General features: G+C 40.0%; 1 protein-coding gene across 3 annotated transcripts in view; it reads left to right on the forward strand.

The window, feature by feature from the left end:
• DPY19L1 (dpy-19 like C-mannosyltransferase 1) overlaps positions 1-22,926 on the forward strand; it is a 99,442-nt gene that overhangs the window by 44,081 nt on the left and 32,435 nt on the right. For 2 of the 3 annotated variants that reach the window (XM_043508751.1, XM_038390117.2), the window contains exons 10-17: positions 2,698-2,797; positions 6,636-6,713; positions 12,312-12,398; positions 14,138-14,197; positions 17,104-17,184; positions 21,023-21,124; positions 22,044-22,115; positions 22,852-22,901. In XM_043508751.1, coding sequence (XP_043364686.1) covers positions 2,698-2,797; positions 6,636-6,713; positions 12,312-12,398; positions 14,138-14,197; positions 17,104-17,184; positions 21,023-21,124; positions 22,044-22,115; positions 22,852-22,901 — 630 coding nt within the window. The remainder of the gene's footprint in view (positions 1-2,697; positions 2,798-6,635; positions 6,714-12,311; positions 12,399-14,137; positions 14,198-17,103; positions 17,185-21,022; positions 21,125-22,043; positions 22,116-22,851; positions 22,902-22,926) is intronic. The other variant, XM_043508750.1, reaches the window with a different exon arrangement.

Here is a 22,926-nt window from a genome sequence, read left to right on the forward strand (position 1 = left end):
TTATAGTGAGGGTTGTTTGCCCCCTCCGCTTCGGGGGCTGTGGTGAAGGAAACAGCTGTCACGAGTCGCTGAGTCTATCACTTTGCACCCTGTTTCATGGCTGCAGGTATCGAGCATACCAGCTGAAGTCCCACACCCTCTGAAGGTTCATATTTGTTTTGGGGAAAAACAGAGGAAGCTCTGAACACTAAAAGATTCCAGGATAACCCTGAAATCAATGGGTATTTATACCCCTGCTATAATAAAGAAGCAGTTTTGGCCTCAGGCCCAGCAGAGGTAACCATACTACCCAGTGAGACAGCCCAAAAGCTCTAGAAGACATTCTAGGTCTCAAAAGAAGAGATCCCTGTCTTCACCTCCTTCAACTTCTGCGACCTTGAGACAACTTTAAACTTCCAAGCAGTCTTTTTCATTCTTTGGTCTAAGGCAGCAAACCACTCCCAGAGATCTTCTCTCCCTTTGGCAACAGGTTGTCCCACTTCCTAAATGCCTGGACCCACATTACATCAGATACCCTAAGCATGCTGGAACTGGGATATACCCTGCAATTCATGAATATTCCTCCATTCCTCCTGCCTCCTTCCCTGACCCTTTTCATAGACCACTCTCACAAGGTTATACTAATTCAGGAAGTGCAGACTCTGGTGCAGTCAGGGGCCATAAAGGAAGTGCCCCCTCAATATAATGGAGGAAGGGATTTTATTCCTGATACTTGCTTATTCTATAGTCCAAAGGAGGCTTCATTATGAAATCCATTGCCCAACAAAAGAGTGCAGGGGCCAAGACACAGCCTTCCATGACACCAGATATTGATTTAAAAGGTGCTGACATCCGATTCCCCAGATGTACGTGGGCAGTGGTTCCATTATGCAGCTCTCTAATCAAGTCCAGCAGAGTGGTTGTGACACCTACGCCCTTTAAGGCCTTCTATAGTGCTACTCGGTCAACTGAATCAAATGCAGCCGTAAGTTTGACATACGCTACGTGCAGGCGTTTTTGAACTCGTAGTGTATCTCTGACTACGAGCGGAGGGCTGGTGGCATCTAGTGTGGAACTGTTCCTCGTAAAGCCTGACTGTTGGGGGCAACACAGACCAAGGGCTTCAAACGTGCCTGCAGAACATTTGCAAACACCTTCCCTGACCTGGACGATAAAGTGATTGGCCTATAGCTCTTACGTTCATTGCTCAGTCCCTTTTCCTTATAAAGTGAGATCACAATACCGTCCTTCCAGCTAGTGGCAAGGTTCCAGTTCTCCACAACAGATGAAATATGGCCAGAAGATGACTCTTCCATGAAACTTTAATTGGTGGTCCCTGTCACTCAGACAGAAATCCATGGGGGCATTTTGAAACTTTGACACTTTTTCATTATGAAATATTTATTTGATGACTGAGGTAACTGAAAAATGGAATCAGAGGACACCATGGGTCAGTGCAAATTCAGGTGAGAGTATTAGAATGCTTCAACTAGATACAGTTATTGCCTCACCTGCCTCATAGCCTCATATATAATTTTGTCCCCAGTTGTCATCTTGTGAAGGAGTGGAAGCATGGCAGCCATTTGTGGGCTACAGGGCTCTGCTCTCAGGCGTCACTGGCATCACAAAGGGGCATGTCTGTCGGAGAAGGAGTAGAAAACTTTCCTGCTGACTTGCAGCAGTTTGGGAAAATGGGCAACTATCCAAGAGGCTCAAAAACTTCCAAGGAAGGACATGTGGGTCAATTCACACAAGTGATTATAACTATAATCCTCCTAATAGATGAAATTAAAAAATGTTGTGACATTAGACCCCAATATAAAGTCTGGCTGCAGCTGAGTTATCTAGTTTCTTTGCTGTCTTCTAGCAGATGGAACCGTTTAGTCTGAATGAGCTGGGCATTCTTCTCTTTTTAGCATTATATCCCATGGAAACAGTTTTCTTCTTGGAAGTTCTTGAACCTCATAGGTGGCTGCCTCTGTTTTCCCAGACTGTTACAAATTGGCAAGAAAGTTTCTACTCCTTTTCTCATAGACATGCCTTTTTGTGATGCCAGTGACCCTTGAGTACAGAGCCCTATATGCTCCCAAATAATTGCCATATTTTCACTCCCCCATAGGTAGGTAGACAAGTGGAGATTAAATAATTATATATGGTGAGGTCAAATTCTGAACTCTTGTCCTCAAATACCATTGATATCCCCTGTGTTTATAATATGGTACTAGAAATATTGCACAAAATATTTGCCTGTGTCACTTGAGTAGTGCATCATTCTGGCTGTCATGTTCTCAATGAGAATGAGGCAATTTGGGCATCTTTAGAGAAATCTGAAGATTTGGAATGCTTCATAAAGCCTGAAAGGAATTCTAAATGAAATACTGCAATTTTGAGATGAATGTTGAGATGAATCATGACTTACTTAGTAGGGCCACTCAGCACATTTTTTGTTTACTTCAACTTCTACTTTTATTTCAAAAGGTGAGTTATGAAATAACAAGGGTCAGAATTAATTATTTTAATTATTCTTATTCTATATTCTTATGGAATTGATACAAAAGTTACTTAGACTGTTCACAGTTGTAACTGGACATGCAATATAAATCGACAAGGCAATTTTTAATTTTTTGATACTATTCTCTTCTGCTCTTTTGGACGAAATGCAAAGGCCTATTATTGTTTAACTTACTGGTATCTGTTCTATTTCTTTTTTTTCCCAAGGACTCCGAATATTAATAGAGGAAGCTTGATTGCACTGTGCGTTTCTAATGTCTTTTTCATGCTTCCTTGGCAGTTTGCTCAGTTTGTCCTTCTGACACAAGTAAGACCATTTTTATTGAATATCAATGTATTAAACACACCTCTGGTCCTGTACACCGGACGATAGCTTAGTGTGTATGTAGCTTCAGAATAATATGTTCAAGCTTTATAGTGGAACACTATACATAGTATGTTTACACAAGTGTGTAGTTCATTACAAAACTTAGATTCAGGTAGAATCTTTACCTTATTTAGATAAATTGACTGCTTTGTACAGTCAAGTGAATTCATAGGATTTCTGATGTTTTTTGGCAACCATTGTCATTCTGTAGCACAATAACCAAAATTAGATTTTATGTTCATTCTTAATATCTGTTCTCTAAATAGAGTCCAGAATTCAGCAGCCAGACTTCTCTTGCTCCCAGGTTCATATTGCACCATCACATTCACTGCTGTCTTAACATCTCCAAAGTTATTTCAAAATTGTCTCCTTCTTGTCCCACAATCTTGACTGTGGGGTTTTCTCTCTAAGGCGATTGAAAGTATATCAGAATGTTTGTCCTTATTAGAGCAAAGGTCTGCCCCTTTTGAACCCTTCCCAGATTTCTCTGCCTCCAGCGAAATAGAAATAGTCCAAATGTAGTTTTGCAAAACCATACATGAAAACAAATATTTTTGTGATACTAAATCAAATATTTCAGTTACAAAAATTTTGTAGGCATGGAAATTTAAGTAATTTGCCTTTTAGTCCAAGAAATGCATATATTAAGAAAAAACGCTCCATCGTTAGAACCAGAAAGTGAAATTAACATGTTTAGTTTCACTGCCCAAATTGTTTGAAGTCTAAAAAGTAAAAATAAAAATATCTGAGTACAATCAACTTATTAAAATTAAAAAAATATTTTAATAAACTAAGGTGACTAATACAAATAGGGAATTATTTTAAAATGTCTTGGGACATTTTTTTATGTTTAACATATATTCCAGCATTAATTTTACATGGATAGTGTTGACTTTTGGTGTATCTACTGCTACCAGGTACAGTAACTACTATCTGAGAGCAGCAAAGAGCTCATCTGATTTAATTGGTTTCAGAGTAGCAGCCGTGTTAGTCTGTATTCGCAAAAAGAAAAGGAGTACTTGTAGCACCTTAGAGACTAACAAATTTAAGTACTCCTGAGGGAATTCTGTGCCAAAAAAGAAAAATTCTGTGAACTATATTTTAAAACTCTGCAAGTTTTATTTGTCAATAAATAAATGTGGAAGCTCCAACATGGCAGTGGGAGCACAGGCCACTGGATGCACAGAAGTGGGAGATCACCCTGGAGCTCTCCCATCCTCCCCCCAGGAAAGGGACTCGGTGGTGAGGATGCACCTGACACAGCTCAAGGGCTGTCTTGCCCCTCTATACCAGGTACTCCAGGGATGGGTGGGCAGGCAGGCTCAGCCTGCCAGGATACAAGTGTGGTGGGGCGAGAGTTCTGTGTGGGGCAATCTGGGTGTGGATGGCTCAATGGGGGATCTGGATGCCCAGGAGCTTGTTTGCGGGGTGGGGTGGGGTAAGGTGGGGTTGGGTGCAGGGGAAATGGGACTCTGCAGGGGATCCAGGGGAAGGTGGTTGGGGCTCAGCAGGGGTGGTCTGGGTATGGCAGGATTGTGCTTGGCAGGGGTGGTTTCAGTGTGGGGGGCTCAGTGAGAGGGTCCAGGTTCAGGGGGAAGCGGGCCTCATTGGGGTGGGAGTCCAGGTGTGCAAGGCTCATCAGGGTGATCCAGGTACAGAAGGGGTGGGGCTCAATGGGGTGGGGGTTTGATGAGTCTGCTTAATGGGGGAGCTCCAGTGCTGCTGCTGAGGGAATACTGCATGCCGGGCTCTCCCTCTCCCCACACCCCCCCACTCTATCCCCCTTCCTTCCCCACTGCCTCTTCCCACCCCCCCTTCTCCCATTTTTCCTGCCCCAACCCACCTCTCTTTCCCTGCCCCACTGCGGGCACTCACCATTGTACAGAAAACAGGATGGCTTCCAACACACAGACAGGGAGCCTGACCAGCACTATAACTCAGAAGATGGCATCCAGCTGCAGAGTCAGCTAGCCGTAGCAAAACCCTCCTTCATCCGGACAGCTCTGTGCTCACAGAAATGGGGGGAGCAGTGGCATGTGACCCCGCATACCCCCATGCCTTGCCTCTGAGGGGCTATGCCCCACAAACTATGCCCAGGGGCGTCCCAACCCCGACCCCCTTGGAGATTTACCTCTCTGCCAGCTGCTCCAGGTTCTGGAAACCATGCTGACATGTGACTGCTCTTGTGGCTTCCCTTTGCCTTCCCATCATTTTCTGTGGGGAAGCAAAGAAATCTGGGGGGGGGGGGAATGAATTCTGCACATATGCAGTGGCACAGAATTCCCCCAGGAGCATATAATGTAGTTTAAAAGAGTCTGTTAAATAATCTCTAGGCAGCACATACTCATCTTTATGCATTTGAATTAGAGAAAAATGTAAGCCCAGAAGTGCTAATTGGCACAAATTTTAAAAGCAAGTTCTGTAATCAGGGGCTTTTAAGAATTTTTCAGTCAATAAGAGGTAGATAAGCACTTACCTCTGTTTAGGAAAAGTAAGGGCTTTGATTTCACAACACAAAACATTGGTCGTCATATCTAGCTTCCCCACTGAAAAATTACTCTTCTAAGCGCAAAAGCTCTGATTACCTGATTCAAAGGGTTGCTGCAATCACTGACCTCATTCTTAAATAAATAAAAAATGGGGACATGGTGAATTAATTGCTAATCCATGTTAGGTTTTTTGTTTTAAACTACGTGTGACTTTTAATGCATTCTGGACTCTTCAGATAATTGTCCCTTTTGGAAACAGAAGTCTTGCTCCCTATTTGGGTCTGCAGAAAACAAGCTGCTGCTTTAAATATCACCCTGAAAGGGTGCAGAACGAGAGGCATAGAAAAAGCACTCATACCTTCCTAAGCATCTGATATCCTGAGCTAGGGTGCAAAACACCTATGACTCTTAACTTAAAAGCTGGGAAATGAATGAATAACTGGTTAAGAGGATAATATGGAGAAGTAATTGGCAGAATTATCCCTGAGGCTCTTCCACACAAGTATTTGTGTCCTCAGCTTTTCTTGTATTTTTGAGGAGCAAGGATGCCCTTCTCTCTCTCCTCTGCTTGTCAGCCCAAGGTGCCTGGAATACAGGAGCTTCTCTTCTTCTCTTCTATCTACTTTGGGTTGCTGTATTTTGAAGTAGCAGGTGTTGCTTTTGAACAAAACAGTCTGGGCAGGGGTGGATGGGTCTCATAACCACAAAAAAGAAAATTAGTTGCAGGTGGCCACCAAAAATGTAAACTACAGGAAAATGTTTATTTTAAAAATGTTTGATAACATGACCCTCATTTTTCAGAAAATCAAGGCAGAGACAACAGGGGTGCTCTCCTGGTTAAGACAGTGGACTGGAACTTTGGAGAGCTGAATTTGGTTCCTAGCATCACCATAAATTTCATGCGTGACTTTGGGCAGTCACTTAATTTCTATGCCTCATTTTCCTCATCAGTAAAGTGGAGATAATATTTCCTGATTTTTACACAGTTAAGACTAATAATAACAAATGCTTTTTTATCTGAAAACGGGAGGTGCTATCCAAGAGCAAATTATTAATACAAGTGGGGGTCATTAAAATTAGTAAAGCAACATTTTAAATCTTATTCTTGAAATGCTTTATATTTTGTATTCTTTGGTTGTTATACACAGCCCCACCTTCTTTCAAAATAAGCCATTGCAAAAATTCATAAGCCTTTAGCCATTAAAAGGAGCTATAGATGCTGAATAATGTATTTATGCTGTATGAATGTATACTTTTCAATTAGTTTAATCTTCTCTTTTTAATTCCAGATAGCCTCGTTGTTTGCTGTGTATGTTGTTGGTTACATTGACTTTCTCAAGTTACAGAAGATACTTTGTGTACATATGGTAATACTTCCTTTTAAAAAAACTAATCTAGTCAAATCAGCTAGTCAAGAGAAGCTAGTTTTAGATATTTTGATTAGTTGTGTAGTGAGTATAAAGACTTACTGTAAGTAAGACTAAGTGAAGGGAAAAAAGGAACAGAACCTGTCCATACATAGACCTTGAGATGCACTAAAATGACATTTTAAAATAGAACACTGAGTATTTTCTGCCTTTACTAATTGTGTATTGGGGGAAAAAAAAGAAAAATGTACTGGTTTTAAAAGAATACTGTCAAACTTGGTAGACCAACATTTTAATCTGTCGTAGAAGTAGATATTTTACAGATGTCTTGCTAATAAATAAATCTTTTTATGATTTAGACAAATATGTAAATGTAAACCAAGTATTTTAATATCCTAAATCATTAACAATGCACAGATTTGTTTTCCCTTTAATGAAAAAGCTAATTTCACTTCTGCTACAATATCATGGCCAGTTCAAAGATGTTAATTGGAACAAGTCATGAACAGGGCCAGATTAAAGCGGGGCTTTAGGGGCTGCATCCCAGGGCTTCTGACTAAGGGGGGCTCTGCAAAAATATATCCATAATTATATACAATTCAGTGGTCACCAACCTGCCGATTGCGATCGTCTGGTCGATCCTGAAGCCTCTACCAGTTGATCGCGATCTCTGGGCCACTAGAAGTCTGGTAGCATAGCAAGCTCAGGCAGGCTGCCTGCATGCCTTGGCCCCACACTGCTCCCGGAAGTACCTAGCTGCTGGCACGTCTCTGTGGCCCCTGGTGATGGTGTTGGGGAGGCTCTGCGTGCTGCCCCTGCTCCCAGCATCGTCCCCGCAGCTCCCATTGGCGGGGGTGGCACTTCCAGGTGCGTGCAGGGCATGGAGACACGCTGTCCCCCTCCCTGCAGGGGTGCACCTCCCTGGACCCTGCATCTGCCTGAAGCGCAGGGCTCCCCAAAGCATGGAGCCTGGGGTGGTTGCCCCGGTCTGTCCTATGAACAGGATGGCTCTGCTTGGACCTGTTCTGGGCACCACCAAAAATTATACAAACCTGGCACCCATGGATATTGGTCATACATTTACAGGTTTCTGTATTTGTGTATTTTGAGAAACATCTGCTACCACATTATTTTCTGGATTTTTCCGTGGTGTTCAGGATCTTCCTGAAGAGTCAAATTGCTGTAATACACTTCATTGTCTGGGCATACCAAAAGAAGGACAGGAGATACTTGATATGGATTTTAATCAGTCTACAACTTTATTATATAGAGGCCTGGGACTACCAGTCAGATAAAGTGTACAGTGCAGGCAAATTCATGTTTGTTCAAATCATTATCTGGGGCTTTCTCCAGCCCCACTTCATTTTCCATCCAGGTCCCTCCAGCCAACCCATGGTTTGGACCTTACTATCCTCCCCACTTATAGGAGGGTTAAGGTAGCTATGAGACCAGGGAAGTGGGGGGTTGGCTTCCTGTTGTACCAATCATAGGAGTCCCCAAACCTTCTCCCCCATTCTGTTCCTTTACCCAGCACCTCATTATGAGTCCTTTACCAGGCCATTTATTTGGTCACTGGATGCCTTCCCTATGGAGTACCCGCACTGGACATCCACCGCACACTTACAAAATAAGTTGCGATATATAGCCTACCACCTTTTCTTCTTATCAGAAAAGGTCATCCCTGACACCCACTATGGGGAAGGCAAAAAAACCTCACTCAACCGAAGCCAATCTGGTGGTGCAGGAAAAATTTCTTCCCAGCCCTCCTTAAAAAGGAGCGACTAGCACAATGCCCACAGCAGGTCCTAACCCGACTTGATATTTGCCTCCACTAGGGGATGGAGGGTGGGTACTGCCTTGCCTGCTGCATGGGGGGAAAAAGGGGCTTCCCACGCCAGAGCTTGCACCTTTATGGCCGTCAGACCTCACATTCCTGGGGGATGAGTCAGTGCTGCAAAGCTGCACCTTTGTAGCAGTCTCTGACCACCCCCCCAGCCATAAAGCACAGCTGCCCTCCCTCGGCAAGCCCAGACAATGTTTGCCCCGCTTTACATGTGGTGCAGTCATTAAGACTTAAGAAATGCCCTATTATACATTGTTGAACAATATACTGGTTAGGAGGAGATTATTGAGAATCCAAAGATCTATAGCACACCTACTAGAAGAAACAACTTAATATAGGCTTATGATTATCTTTCCCCCATTCGTTCTTTCTGTCCTTCTCTTGAATTCTTTTCTCTCTTCCCACCAATTGATTCTCAGTCTCCATCCTCCACTTCTCCCCATTCCAATGTGTTATAGTGCCTCCCCATCCCTTCTATGGATTTAATGGTTTACTTTGTTATGCCATCCAGTGGATTTTAATTTATTCCTACAGATTCTTCCCTTGCTGATTATGGTCTCTCACAGTGGGTTCAACTGATTCTTAAGGAGTAGTCTCCTCATGGCTTTTGTCCTTATACCTTCTAATGGATTTTGGAAGCACATCCCCGGCCTATTCAATATCAGCTTCTGAAACATTGGCTGGTCCTGTGAATCCATACATTTTTGTAAAATCCAGAGTAATTCTTGCCAGAACAGCATAGTTGGCAGCTACAACTGTATACAAAAAAAAATAGTGGAGAAAACTATGATATAGTTAAGTATGCCTATGACTAAAGTGCTACATCAAATTTTTGGTTTATCAGTTTTTATAGTGGTGTTTAATTGAAATTTACAGCTTTCTGTATGGCAGAAATATTAAGTTGTTTGAGTAGTGTCCCTCTGGGTGCTTCAGTTCAGGTGCACATGCACCCTGTGCCTTTGATCAGAGATTTTTGGTAATGTTGCCTGTCCGGCCTGCTCATGCACCCTACACATACTCCTTCCCCATACCCAGGCTGTGTAGGGCTGTGTGGGCAAACAGCCTTCAGTTCCTTCTCGTGGTGCTGGAATTAGGGGTACTGCTACACTCCCTGCTTGAAGTAGTAATAAACACCAAATACATGGTTTCCGTCAGCAGCACCCCCGCTATAAAAATTGTTCCAGCATGCTTGGTTCCTTCTCAGCTGCCTTTGGCCAGAATTGGAATTTAGTGTGTTCTTATTTTCTCTTTAGAGTTATTATAGTAAGTAGTTTAGTAGTTTATAGTTATTGGAACTGTTGTTCTCATTTTCTTTCTCCCCTCCAAAAAAATTTCTTTTTCTGGTTCTGAGGAGTCCAATTTTTTTTTTTTTAATATAGGATGCTGGGCTACATGGGTTTTAAAAGGTGCCTCTCCTTTCGAGGAGTCATTCCTGTCAGTGAGGAATTTTTCCCTAAATTGCTAATGAAAATTGGACTCTCAAGTCTCCAACAAAATAGTCCTAGCTTTGAAATCTTTTGCCACTGCAGGCAACATGGAGTGCAGAAAATTCTGTTCCAGAGGAGGTCTCAGGCATCTCCTAGAGATTGAGGATTTTCTCATTACATGGACAAATGGTCTTTCTCTATGGGTCTCCACCAATTCCATTGCTTTTAAAGGTTCTCAACAAGATCAAGCACAACCAAGCCAGGGTCATTTCGATTATATCAACTTGGCCAAGACAAGTTTTGTATCCTTACTTCGTCAGACTCACCTTCTGCCCTCTGTGGCAACTCCCCATCAATTCTCCCATCGATGTCTCAGGATGTGGATCAAACACTTTACCTCAATCTGAACATTCTGCAATGCAAAGCATGGCTCCTCAATGGCTCTCAGGATTAGAGGCATCCTGTTCACTGGGAGTACAACATGTGCTATTAAATAGCAGGGAGAAATCTAAAGACACACTTACTTCCAGAAATGAAGATGATGTCATCTTTGGTGTAACCTCTGTTACCTTTCGCCTGTCCAGTCATCTCTTTCCACAATCTTGGATTACCTATTGGAATTGAAAACATTACGTCTCTGAATTCCATCAAGGTTCACTTAGCATTAATAACAGCTTTCCACACACGTTTAGGTGGTTTCTCAATTTTCACACATCTGACCACAATGAGGTTCTTAAAGTCTTACAAACCTTTTCCTGCAGATTAGTGATCCTACTCTGCTTTGGGATTTCAACCTTGTTTTTAACCATCCCATGAAACAGCTTTTTGAACCACTAGCTAAATGCTCTGTTACATTTGTCCATGAAGACAAGTCTTTTTGGTGACCTTCATTTCTGCACAAAGGGTGGGAGAGATTGGGGCTCTAATGGAAGGTCCTCCATTGACTCTGTTCTCCAAGGAGAATGTATCATTACAACCCCCTGCAAAATTTTTACCTAAGATGGCTTCTGTTTCATATTAACCAGACTGTTCACTTTCCAGTTTTCTTTCCTAAGGTACGTTATTCTACGCAGGAAGCTATTTTCCATATGCTAGATGTTGAGAGGGCATTGGCCTTTTACTTGAACAGAACCAGAACATCCAAAAGTCCCCATGACCTTTTGTTTCTATTGAGGATAGGTTTGGGGAATATATTGTCTCCCAAAGAGACTCTCTGGATGTATTATTGTATGTAATGATTTGGTTGATGCTCAAACTCCCCTGCAAGTGACTGCATGTTCTATTTGATTGCAGTCTGTATGTAGCCCTGCTCAAGAATGTTCCAGTTGCTGAGAGATCTGCAAAGCTGCAACATGGAGTTCAGTGCATACTTTTTCCAGCCGTTATGCTTTGGTTCATGCTGCTAGATCAGATGCTGCAGTAGACTATGCAGTTCTCTCTTCAGCGCTGGTCTCTGTTCTAAACCTCCCGTCTCCTTGACCTAAGGAGTCACTTTGAAGTGGAGCACCCACAGGGACACAACTCAAGGAAAGAGCAGTTACTCACTTTATGCAGAAAGTGGAGTTCAAGATGTCTCCCTTTGGGTGCTCCACTACCTGCCCTCCTTCCCCTTTGCTTTGGAGTTCCCTATGTGGGACTTTGCAGTAGAGAAGGAACTGAAGGTGGGTCACTTGTACGGTTCTATACAGCCTCTCTTTGGGGCATAAGCATGTTGAGTGCACATGTGCAGGCCAAACAGGCACTGCTACTAAAAATCTCTGATCAAAGATACAGGGTGCATGCGCATCTGAAGTGGAGTACCGAAAGGAACACACATCACAAAGAACTCCAGTTATTGGACAAGGTGAGTAACCTCTCCTTTTTTTTTTTTTTTTTTTTTTTTTTTTCCTCCTCAAAATTTCTTTACTACTTTTGTCCACGGGATTCTGAGAGTCTCTGACTATCAGCATATGTAAGTGACCTAGTAAAATAACTTGAAAGAATGAATAAAACATCAGAAATAGCTTTTAAAAAAATGAAAAAAGAATATAATAGGGGTTGAAATATAGTCTGTTAAATATTTTATTACAAGTTACTTGCATCATCATAGTTCACATTTGCTACATTGCCATCATTTAAAATCTTTATTACTAACCTGTCTCAATACAGTTCTGTAAGCTGGGTCTCTAGCTTAGAGAGTTGCTGCATAGTATGTAGATATTGATATATTTAAAGAAAACCATGGTATTGCTGTCAGTTATTAATTATTTTATTTATACTATATGTTGTGTTTGAGAGAATTACTCGATGGTTTAGATATTCTGAGATTTTTGTATTTTCTTATTTCAGACATCTCTTGCACTGTGTTTCATTTTGATGTTTGGCAACTCAATGTTGTTGACATCATATTATGCTGCCTCTTTAACAGTTATCTGGGTAAGTTTTGGAAAAATTCATTTCAGATGCTTAGGAATGTACTTCTGCACCATTATCTATGGATGGGCGCATCAAATGGAGAATTGTAACTTCTCTAAATAGTTAGAAAAGATTATACTTCCATGAGATTGATAAGGTTAGTCTTGGGCAATGTTCCCTCTAATTTTTGACAGGCCTTGTGCGCAAAAAATTTCTTCCGTGAAAATTATTGTGCTTCTGTGCAAATTTTTGTGCGCATGGTGTTTCACCGTATGTGCAGGGTTTAGGGTCTGTGTGCGTGCGCACAGCTTAGAGGGAACAGTGGTCTTGGGAGACGTTTGGGGAATGGGGAAGGGTTAATAAAGTCAATAAAATGTTGACACATCAAAGCTTTGACACGAGAAACTGAACATGGACTTACACTTTTTCATGTGTAAGGCTAGAACAATCACGTTTTACAGGGTACTAAAAGTTATTTATATGCTGGCAAATTTTGTAGAACATCTGACCTACAAGGTATACGTGATAAACTAACTGGACTTTAAAATGAAAGCTGTGGCTTAAGTAAGTTTCTGTTTGAAGCTTAAGCAGATTTAAAAAAAAATCTTAAAACATATACTTTTTCCAAAACTGCAAATAGTACAGAACAGTATGACCAATAACAGAAGCAACAATAATCAGAAATTATATGTCAATATGAAAACAGTCTTGGAAAGCCCACTCACTCAGGAACACACTACAAGCATTATTTAAACCATTAAAGGTTTGTCATCCAGTATATTCCTCTCCCCTATTTTTTTTACAGAAAAAACTTACCTAAGCAAATCATGTACTTGCTCCAGGAAGGAAGACGACAAAATTATCAATCAAGGCTAGTAGGAGGACACTAAAGAGAGCCTATTTCCACACCAGTCTCTCTTGATGTTCCATCCTGGAAGTATAGAGGGTAGCCCAATGTCTGTCTCTTTATTTTAACTTTTTGTGTCTCAGATCTTTTCTGAGAAAAAGGGATGCTGAGCCACACCCATGGCTCCTTTGTTAGCTAAAAGCTAAAATGTCCTTAGTTACAAAAAAAACTTTCTGTTTAACCATTTGTAATGAAATCTTGATGTCATATAGCCATTAGTCTGGTATAGAGTAGGCTTCTTACATCTCTTCAGTTAATGCCCCATTTCTGATTTTTATTGCTCATAACATCCACTGATGGTAAGGGTTCTTGCTGTCATAAAATGGCGAAGAGGGCATACAAGAGGAAAATTTAGAACTTGGTAACAAATTTGTAACTTAGTAACAAAACGCAGGGAAACTTAGTGATTCTGTGTTTAGTAATGTTTTTCTGTCATTCTACCTCATCTTCCCTTGGGGATTCTTTGTGTACATTTTTTTTATGCTTTAATTAGTAATTATTCCTCACTTTGAAGTTTCTTTTTGCTGGTGAAAATAGTCACGCTTTCTGTGCTTGTATTGCCTTTGATGTTTTTTCAAGAAAACTTGAACCTCTATATAATAGATTCTTGCCTGGAAGAGAGAAGACTGGTTCTAATTCAGTGTATGGAAACTGCAATAATAAGAGTATCAGTTCTGATGATATTCAGTCATGTGATTGACAGGTTACATGGGTTTGAACTTTACTTTTTAAGGATGTTCATTTGGTGACATGTCAAGCTCTGTAGAAAAAATACATAGTTTTTTCATGCGTTACTAGAATATGATTGGAAATATCATAAAATAGGTGCATTAATTTTTAATTATTATTTTAGGGTATTCTTGAATTGAGTCCAAAACTGCTGAAAAGGAGCAGAAGAGAAGTCAGTTTATGGGTAAGGATTGATAATCCAATAGAATTTATCAGAAAAGAACTACCACTCATTGGTCAGCCAAATCAGGAAATTATCCATGTATTTCTAATGCAGTGAATATGTGAGAATTGATCGTTTGAAGTAATATTTTGAATATCAATATTTCAAAATCAACTAATATCCCACAAGGAAAACTGACACAAAAAGGAAAAAAATGGATAAGTAATTTGACAAATTTGAACTAAAAACTTTCACACTGTAAGAGTTGTTAGAAGTTAAAAATACAGGAATTTTCTAATTAGTTACAATATTTACAAAATCATAAGAATTGGATCGCTTAAACTAGGTTTATCTCCAAGACAAAACTATGGAAGGAAATTGCAAAATAATCCAATATCTGATTAAAAAAGCAAATTGTATGCACTCTTACTTTAGGACTTCAGGGCAATACTGACAAAGTGATTTAGTTTGAGAAACAGATATGATCAGCAAATTTCTCCAGAGGATTAAAAGAATATAATAATAGTACAAGTTCATCATCATGGAGAGAATATCAGTGGAAAAGTATGATTTAAATATTGGCTCCCACTAGAGTTGCAAAACAAAATGAACACAGTAAAATTCTGGAGGGGATACCATGATAAAGGGGATCATTTCCATATCGTAATCCTAATTTTAAAGGATGCTAGTTAGATTAAAAAATAATGGATGTAAATTCCTTTTACTTTGAGGCTCGAAAAATGTCCAATTTATGGAAATTAAACAACTCTGTTTAATTTCTTATAACTGCAGCCAATAAATGTGATGGGTTCACCCAGGGTGCCACCTGGAACTGAGGTACCACTGGCCCCCTTGACCCACCGTCTGGGTGCTCTTTACACTGTATGGCTGTGACCAGCCTGCCAAACTCTCTCCAAGCCTTCAGCACACACACAGGTAGGGGCACAACCAGCTGCAGCACATACACTGCTATGATCAGCTCTGCATGGGGAGGCTACAGTTCAGGAATTACTCAAGTGCCCACCTCCCTCTGGAGTGTAAACCCAAAATTATAGCGTCTTGTGCTGCACAGGGATCTGTAGAGCATAAGCTCATGAAATTCGCCCTCTCCCTCAATGTGGAGAGAAAATATACAACACTTTTGCCCCAAGTTATGATTCCCACTCGCTGGTTTGTGATGAAGCAAAAACACATGTATTAGCTACAAAAGATAGATTTTAAGTGATTATAAGGGATAGCAAACAGATCAAAGAAAGTTACCTAGCAAATAAACAAAAACTCAATCTAAGAGTAACATACTAAAGAGGTTGGATATGAGTAGCAAATTCTCACCCTAAATGATGTTTCCAGGGGGTTGCAGAGATTCTTAAGGGGCCAGCTGCCCTTGCTTCCAGCTTAAAAACCCCATGTGTTTCTTTCACAGGCTAAAAATTCCTTCAGCCTGGATCCAGCATTTCCCCCCCCCCAGTTCAGTCGTTGTTCCTTGGGTGTTTTCAGGAGTCATCTTTGGGCGGGGAGTCAGTGAAGAACCTCGATGATATCACTCCCCTGCCTTAAATAGCTTTTCCATAGGGCGGGACCCCTTTGACTCCAAGCATCGTTCCCACACTAGTCAGTGGAAAAACACTGGTATTCCCAGGATGGATTCCAGTACCAGGTGACATGGTCACATGATCCTGTAGGGTCCTAGCAACCATGAGTCAGAGATTGTTTACAGCGTCCTCAGGAAGGACTTCCTGTGGTAGATTAGCCTCTAAGACCTTTTGTTTTCTCCTAATGGCCCATCCACCTGAATGGGCCCTTCCCAGCCAGCCATCTAGACTGATTTCAGAGTAGCGGCTGTGTTGGTCTGTATTCGCAAAAAGAAAAGGAGTACTTGTGGCACCTTAGAGACTAACACATTTATTTGAGCATAAGCTTTCGTGAGCTACACTCACTGCATCCGATGAAGTGAGCTGTAGCTCACGAAAGTTTATGCTCAAATAAATTTGTTAGTCTCCAAGGTGCCCCAAGTACTCCTTTTCTTTTTGCCATCTAGACTGAGTGTCTTTTGCGTAGTGGGCGTTCCCCAGGTGTAAACACATTTTGTAATACAGATATATATTCTGTATATAGTCAATATTCCTAACTTCAGATACAAAAATGATATTTGCATACAAGTAGGATAATCGTATTCAGTAAATCATAATCTTTCCAATGATATCTCTGATGACCTATCTTGCATAAAATACATTATGATTGTCATAATCATATCATAATATCTCTGTAAAGAATATGGGATGCAGTGTCACAGATATATTTCACCCTTTTGCTTGAAAAAAGAAATACCATCTCTAGAAAGGTGATTAACAAGAATAAAATAATTTTAAAAAATGGAAAGACATGCTATCTACATTAGATTAACTGAACTATTTCAGGAAAGGAACAAAATGGGATATATATCAATTTTTAAAATTACCATATGTATGCCTCAATTTGTAACTAATCTGCCTCAATTCTGCTGTTTTCCATTAGCTTGTTTTTATTCATCCTCTTTTAATACTTACACTGTTAACCATTATGTTAATATTTTATTAAAAGGAGCTAAAAATAAGATTCTGGAAACCTCATTTCTGCTGACTGCACTCTTGCTGTGATATTGTTTTAATGCACTAGGAGAGAAGAGGGAGTCTTAACTGTAGTGCTTGGCGCAATGTGCATAAAGCAGTACTAGATCTTTCAGTTTCAATAGGAAAAGATTTAATATTACTCTTAATTATTGGAATGTACTTTGTTACAAATCACACACTTCTTGTGATTGTCAGTTGCTTTATTCTTGACACTTTCCTAACACATGGGAGAACTTTTTCCACTAACTGCACAACTCCAGTATGCTTTTTTTCTTCTGTTGTCCTTCTTCAGTCTGAATGTATCCTTTTATTTTGTAGGCCATTGAAGGATTTGCTTGGTTATTTGGGACAGTCACCTTGAAATATTTGACTTCTCGAATATTTGGAGTAGCTGATGATGTAAGTGCTGCTTTTTTAAATGTTAGTCATTGTTAAAGGTTTTATTTTAAACAGTTATGTTGCTTCATATCTTATTTAATCCTTTAAACGTTTTCTTCTTCTCTGAGAAATAAGGTATTTAAACTGCACAATATTTAAGACGATTGCTAATTTATTATTCCATTTCCTTTCTTCCTAAATGAAATGGACTTAAACATTAAACCAAGCCAATAAATGAATGCTGTTACTTTTTGGTGAGCCAATGTAATGTTCCAAGAAATTGAGTTAGCATGGAAAAGTGAAACTTTGTTCAGCTCTTAACTGACCACTGTAGTAGGACTATGCATTTGCTAAGTAAAACTTTGACACATGGCAAACAACTTGGTAAAATTGTCTTCGGAGTTTTAAAAAATTTTAGTGACTTATTTTTAAAGACCTATTCATGCTTTATGGGAAACCATGGGAAACACTGAATTTATAAATTTTACATTTAGATAACATTGTTCTGCACTCCTACTTTATCATTAAGGGGTTTTGCATGAAAACAGAATCTAAACATTTACATTTTATCTATTTGGCATGTTTTGATCAGAAGCATTGAAGGAAAACACAACGATGCTGTAATAAAACAATACAGTAAAATAATCAACAAGCAACAAATTGGCAAATGTCATCCAGAGCTAGAATAAATTGTTAACAATACAAAGAAGAGAGATGATAGTAAGATCTTCAAAAATAATGTTGAAGTTTTGGTTAAGATAATTGTTCCTATTTTGGCTTTATTATTCTTTATTGTATTATATATTTGGTATTGTATTTTCATGAGATTTATAGGATTACTTGCACAGAAGTGAGAGAGGAATTACCACTCCAGGGTTTCATGATTTCCATAGCTATCCTCCAGGCATTTGATACAGAAGCTGATTTAAATGATAGGTTACAAACCACAGTCAGTAGTTCTGCAGTTTCACATTTGAGTTCCTTCAGAACTCTTGGGTGAATACCAGCTGGTCCTGGTGTTTAATTTATCAGTTTGTTCCAAAACCTCTTCTAATGGCACCTCAATCTGTGACAGTGCCTCAGATTTGCCACCTAAAAAGAATAGCTCGTGTTTGGGAATTTCCTTCGTATCCTCAGCCATGAAGACCGATGCAAAGAATTCATTTAGTTTCTCTGCAATGGTCTTATCGTCCTTGAGTGCTCCTTTAGCATCTCGATTATCCAGTGGCCCGACGAGTTGTTTAGCAGGCTTCCTGATTCTGATGTACTCACAAAAAAAATTTTGCTATTACTTTTTGAGTCTTTGGCTAACTTTTCTTTTTTGGCCTTCCTAATTATATTTTTACACTTCATTTGCCAGAGTTTATGCTCCTCTCTATTTTCCTCAGTAGGATTTAACTTCCACTTTTTACAGGATTCCTTTTTGTCTCTCACTGCTTCTTTACTTCATTGTTTAACCACGATGGCACTTTTTTGGTTCTCTTACTATGTTCTTTAATTTGGGGTATACATTTAAGTTGAGCCTCTATTATGTTGTCTTTAAAAAGTTTCCATGCAGCTTGCAGGGATTGCACTTTTGGCACTGCACCTTTTAATTTTTGTTGAGCTAGTTTTTTCATTTTTATGTAGTCCCCCTTTCTGAAATTAAATGCTACAATGTTGGGCTGCTGTGGTGTTTTCCCTGCCTCAAGGATGTTAAATTTAATTACATTAAGGGCAGTATTACCAAGCGGTCCAGCTATATTCACCTCTTGGACCAGATCCTGTGCTGCACTTAGGACTAAATCAAGAATTGCCTCTCCTCTTGTGGGTTCTAGGACTAGCTGCTCCAAGAAGCAGTCATGTAAGGTGTCAAGAAGCTTTATTTCTGCATCCCGTCCTGAGGTGACATGTATCCAGTCAATATGGGGATAGTTGAAATCCCCCATTATTATTGAATTTTTAAATTTCTGCCAACCCTGTGTTTGGAACCCCAGGCTTGAGCATCTACACTGAATATCTGGGCTCCAGCATCTACTCAGCAGTTTGCAGGTCCGAGTCCAAGCAACCATATTCCAGACTTCCTAGTGCCTTCCCAAATTGTTGTGGTGCAATGTGGGGAAAACGTGACTGTCTTCCCCGCACGTCAGGGCAAGTTGTTGCATCCCATGGACACGCCTTGATGAGCTCTCCTTGTGGTCTGTACGCTCCCAGTGACCTGAACTAGCAAAATGGAAGATTCGCCATTGGAAGAAATTCTCTTGCTCTTGGGTTTTTGCTCCTGTCTCACAAAATGGGCAGAGTTTGTGGGAAACACTGGTGGACGTTTTGGCAGCATTTTCTGACCCACTGAATGCACCTGATAAAGCTAATGATGGTGCAGGAGGAGGAGGATGATACGGACATGGAATACTAAAATCACACAGCAGAGTGGTGCAGCGGAAGCATGCTGGGCCCATAACCCAGAGGTCGATGGATTGAAACCATCCTCTGCTACCTTGGTCAGGGGGAAGGAGAGCTCAGTGGTTTGAGCATTGGCCTGCTAAAACCAGGGTTGTGAGTTCAAGCCTTGAGGGAGCCATTTAGGGATCGGGGCAAAAAAAAAAAAACATTGGATGATTTAGTTGGGGATTGGTCCTGCTTTGAGCAGGGGGTTGGACTAGATGACCTCCTGAGGTCCCGTCCAACCCTGATATCCTATGAACATCATCTGGAAGGAGGGTACCAACTATGGGATCATTTTCCTCTGTCTAGTTGGATGTTCTCCTTCCCTGCGGCTTTCATCCTCTTCAGTACACAGAGGCTGTCAGACCGGGGGTGGGACCATTCTACTGTGTCCCAGAAAGTCTCATCTATGTACCTTTGGTGTCCCTTAGCTCCTCTAGTTCAGTCACTCTGGTCTCCAAAGCCCGTACACGGTCTCTGAGGGCCAGGAGCTCCTTGCACCGAATGCACACACATGCCATCTGTCCATAGGGCAGGCAATCATACATGCTGCATTGGGTGCAATAAACTGGATAGCTCCCACTCTGTTGCTGGACTTCTGCCTGCATTCTTTTTACTCCTGCAACTCGTTCCTTTGTTGATGTTTTGTTTTTATTAGGGGGTGTTTTTGGCTTTAAGTTTAAAAAATGTTTAGTGTCTCTAGCCCCTCCTCACACTTCCTCCTCTAAACTCCCTTGCAAAACTTCCCTGTTAGCCGCTCCTGTTCCCTAGCTCCTTAGGAGCAGGCTTTTTAAAACCCTGGTCTTCCTGAGTAGCCCTGCCCGCTGGTTAAGGATTGATTGATCCCTAAGCCTGTTAGCACCTAAGCCTCTTTAAGAAGCTCTCAGCCTTGCCGCTAGGCTCAGCAAATGGTCCCCCAAACAAACAGACCATGTGGTATATTTCAGTCAAGCAACAAGCACACCACAAACACACACACTAGAGATAACAAACTTACCTCAAGGGTCACATAATTGTTCCTCCTTCACCTGGAGAACTCCCTTGCAAAGCTCCCCTGTTAGCTGCTGCTGTTTGCTAGCTAGGTATTCCAAGATGTTCCCAAAGTTCATGGGTATTAGATGGGGACAGAAGATAGGGGATGCATGCTTCCTAAGTAGGATCATGCAAAGCTCTTGATGAACCACAGTTACTTGGTAATCAACTTTTTTTTCTTGTAATCTTCTGCTGTATGTTTTTTGGAAAACCTATCAATTTTGTACCTGAAAATCTCATTTAATCTATCCAAATAATGACTTGGTGCATTTACGCTTGTACTATAAATAAAGGGTTTTTATTGAACTAAATAGCAAAATCTTTAATGAAAAAAGAACTTTGTTACAGCATATGAGATCAATTTCTTATTTACTGATGGTTTTTGCTTTATATTTCTTACCAGGCTCATATAAGTAACCTGCTAAAATCAAAATTTATTGGCTACAAGGATTTTGATACGTTAATGTACACCTGTGCTGCAGAGTTTGACTTCATGGAAAAAGAGGTAACTTATTAAAAATTGATTTACAGAAGAGGTAACTTGTTTATATTTTACCTCAACTGTGATTGCTTCTTCCAACAAATCTGAGAGCTATTTGCTGTCATTGTAAGACTTTTGTTTCCACATTCATGAGGAGCTGCATTCCACATTCATGAGGGTCCAATGAAAGTGTTTGTGTGTGTGTGTTTTTAAGTCCACTTAACTTCATTGTAGATTTTCTTGAGGGAAGAAATAGAAACAGTATGATTTCAGACTTGAAAGCTCTTAGATTTGGATGAGAGAGTAAGTACTGTATAAGGAGAGATTCTTTAAATGTTGTGATACTGCTTGTTTTATATAATAAGCAATATGTAACAAAAATGTTGAGGGGACGAAAAGTAGGTGAGAACCATATCTTGAGGTCCACTGTCTCGTGGTTTGTCTGTGCAGAGAATCACTTTGGCTGGACGGGTAAAAATGCTTTTAGGGCCAGTAAACTTGTCTTGGCACAATCATAAATTTTGAATGCTATAAAATGAATTGGTGAGTGAGTGTTTGTTTGAGATGATCCACTGTTTAGTTCTAGCCTTAAGACTGATAACTAAAGAAAATAAGCTGGAGATAAGATTGAAGCCTCCAGAAAGATTCTAAAGGTAATTGTAAAATGGAAAAGAACTTTATGTAATGTTAATGTCTAGCTTACTTAAACATAGGGGGACTAGTTTTATAAATGCTGTATCAGTATTATGAGTATTAATTAGGTAGCTGGATAGGGCTTGAAGTCTTGTATCTCCTTTCAGCTCACCTTGTTTTTGCTATATGTTGAAATTTAAATCTATCCCGAGGAAAAATATTTCAGGAATAAAGCATGGTAGCTTTCAAAGTGAGAGTGGTAGTAAATAAAACTAAATTTGAAAGAAATAAAAATTTCTTTGCATTTCAGACTCCAATAAGATACACAAAGACGTTACTTCTTCCCATTGTTCTTGTGGTTTTTGGGGTAATCATCATGAAGGTAAGTTATTCATTTAGTGAGTTAACTATTCCCTCTTTTGGTGGTGTACTGAAGAGGGCAGTACATTCATCCAAATAAGGAAGAGTTAGGTAAATTACAGTAGAAATGATAACCATATTTTTTTGGAAGAAATGCTGTACCGTCTTCTGTATGATATAATCCACTGACCCAGTCCTACACCACCTGAAGTGAATGCCAAAACTTTCATTTTGCCTTATAAAAATCATGCCTGTAAAAACAGCCATTTAAAAATTAAAGGATAGTTTTAAACATTTAATATACATTTAGGACTAATTTGTCCTCCCTTATGTACCCTTTTTATTTTGAGGGCTTGTAGGACCTTTATAGTTGGGAGGGGCCAGAGTTATTCCTAATTATCCTGTTCAACTTGAATATTTTTATTCTAAACAATTTAAAAATGAAATTTTATTAAAAATGTACTATAGTTTTATTTTGCACGTATTCTGTTTTTTGTTGTTGTATATTGCATTATGTGTAAAACATTGCAGTTTAATCTACTCAAGAACAGACAGGCTAGATGCAGGCTGCTTGTCTAGTAAGAATTCTTTGTTGGCATGTGTATCTAAAACGTATTGAATTAAAACTGCCTTTACTAATATTTTAACCGTACCATCTCAAGCCCTCTTAATTTAATTTTAGAATTTTAAAATGTTCAGAAATACTTTAGAAAGATGCTAATTTGTCCATATTTTGTTAACTTTCATTCTGTTCACAGGCAATTAAATATACTGTGTGGGTTTTATCTCAGAAAGAACTCAGTGAACGGTAAGTATTGCCTTTTAAGATGTTA

This window comes from Dermochelys coriacea, chromosome 2, assembly GCF_009764565.3.
Source record: "Dermochelys coriacea isolate rDerCor1 chromosome 2, rDerCor1.pri.v4, whole genome shotgun sequence".
Taxonomy (NCBI): Eukaryota; Metazoa; Chordata; order Testudines; family Dermochelyidae; genus Dermochelys; species Dermochelys coriacea.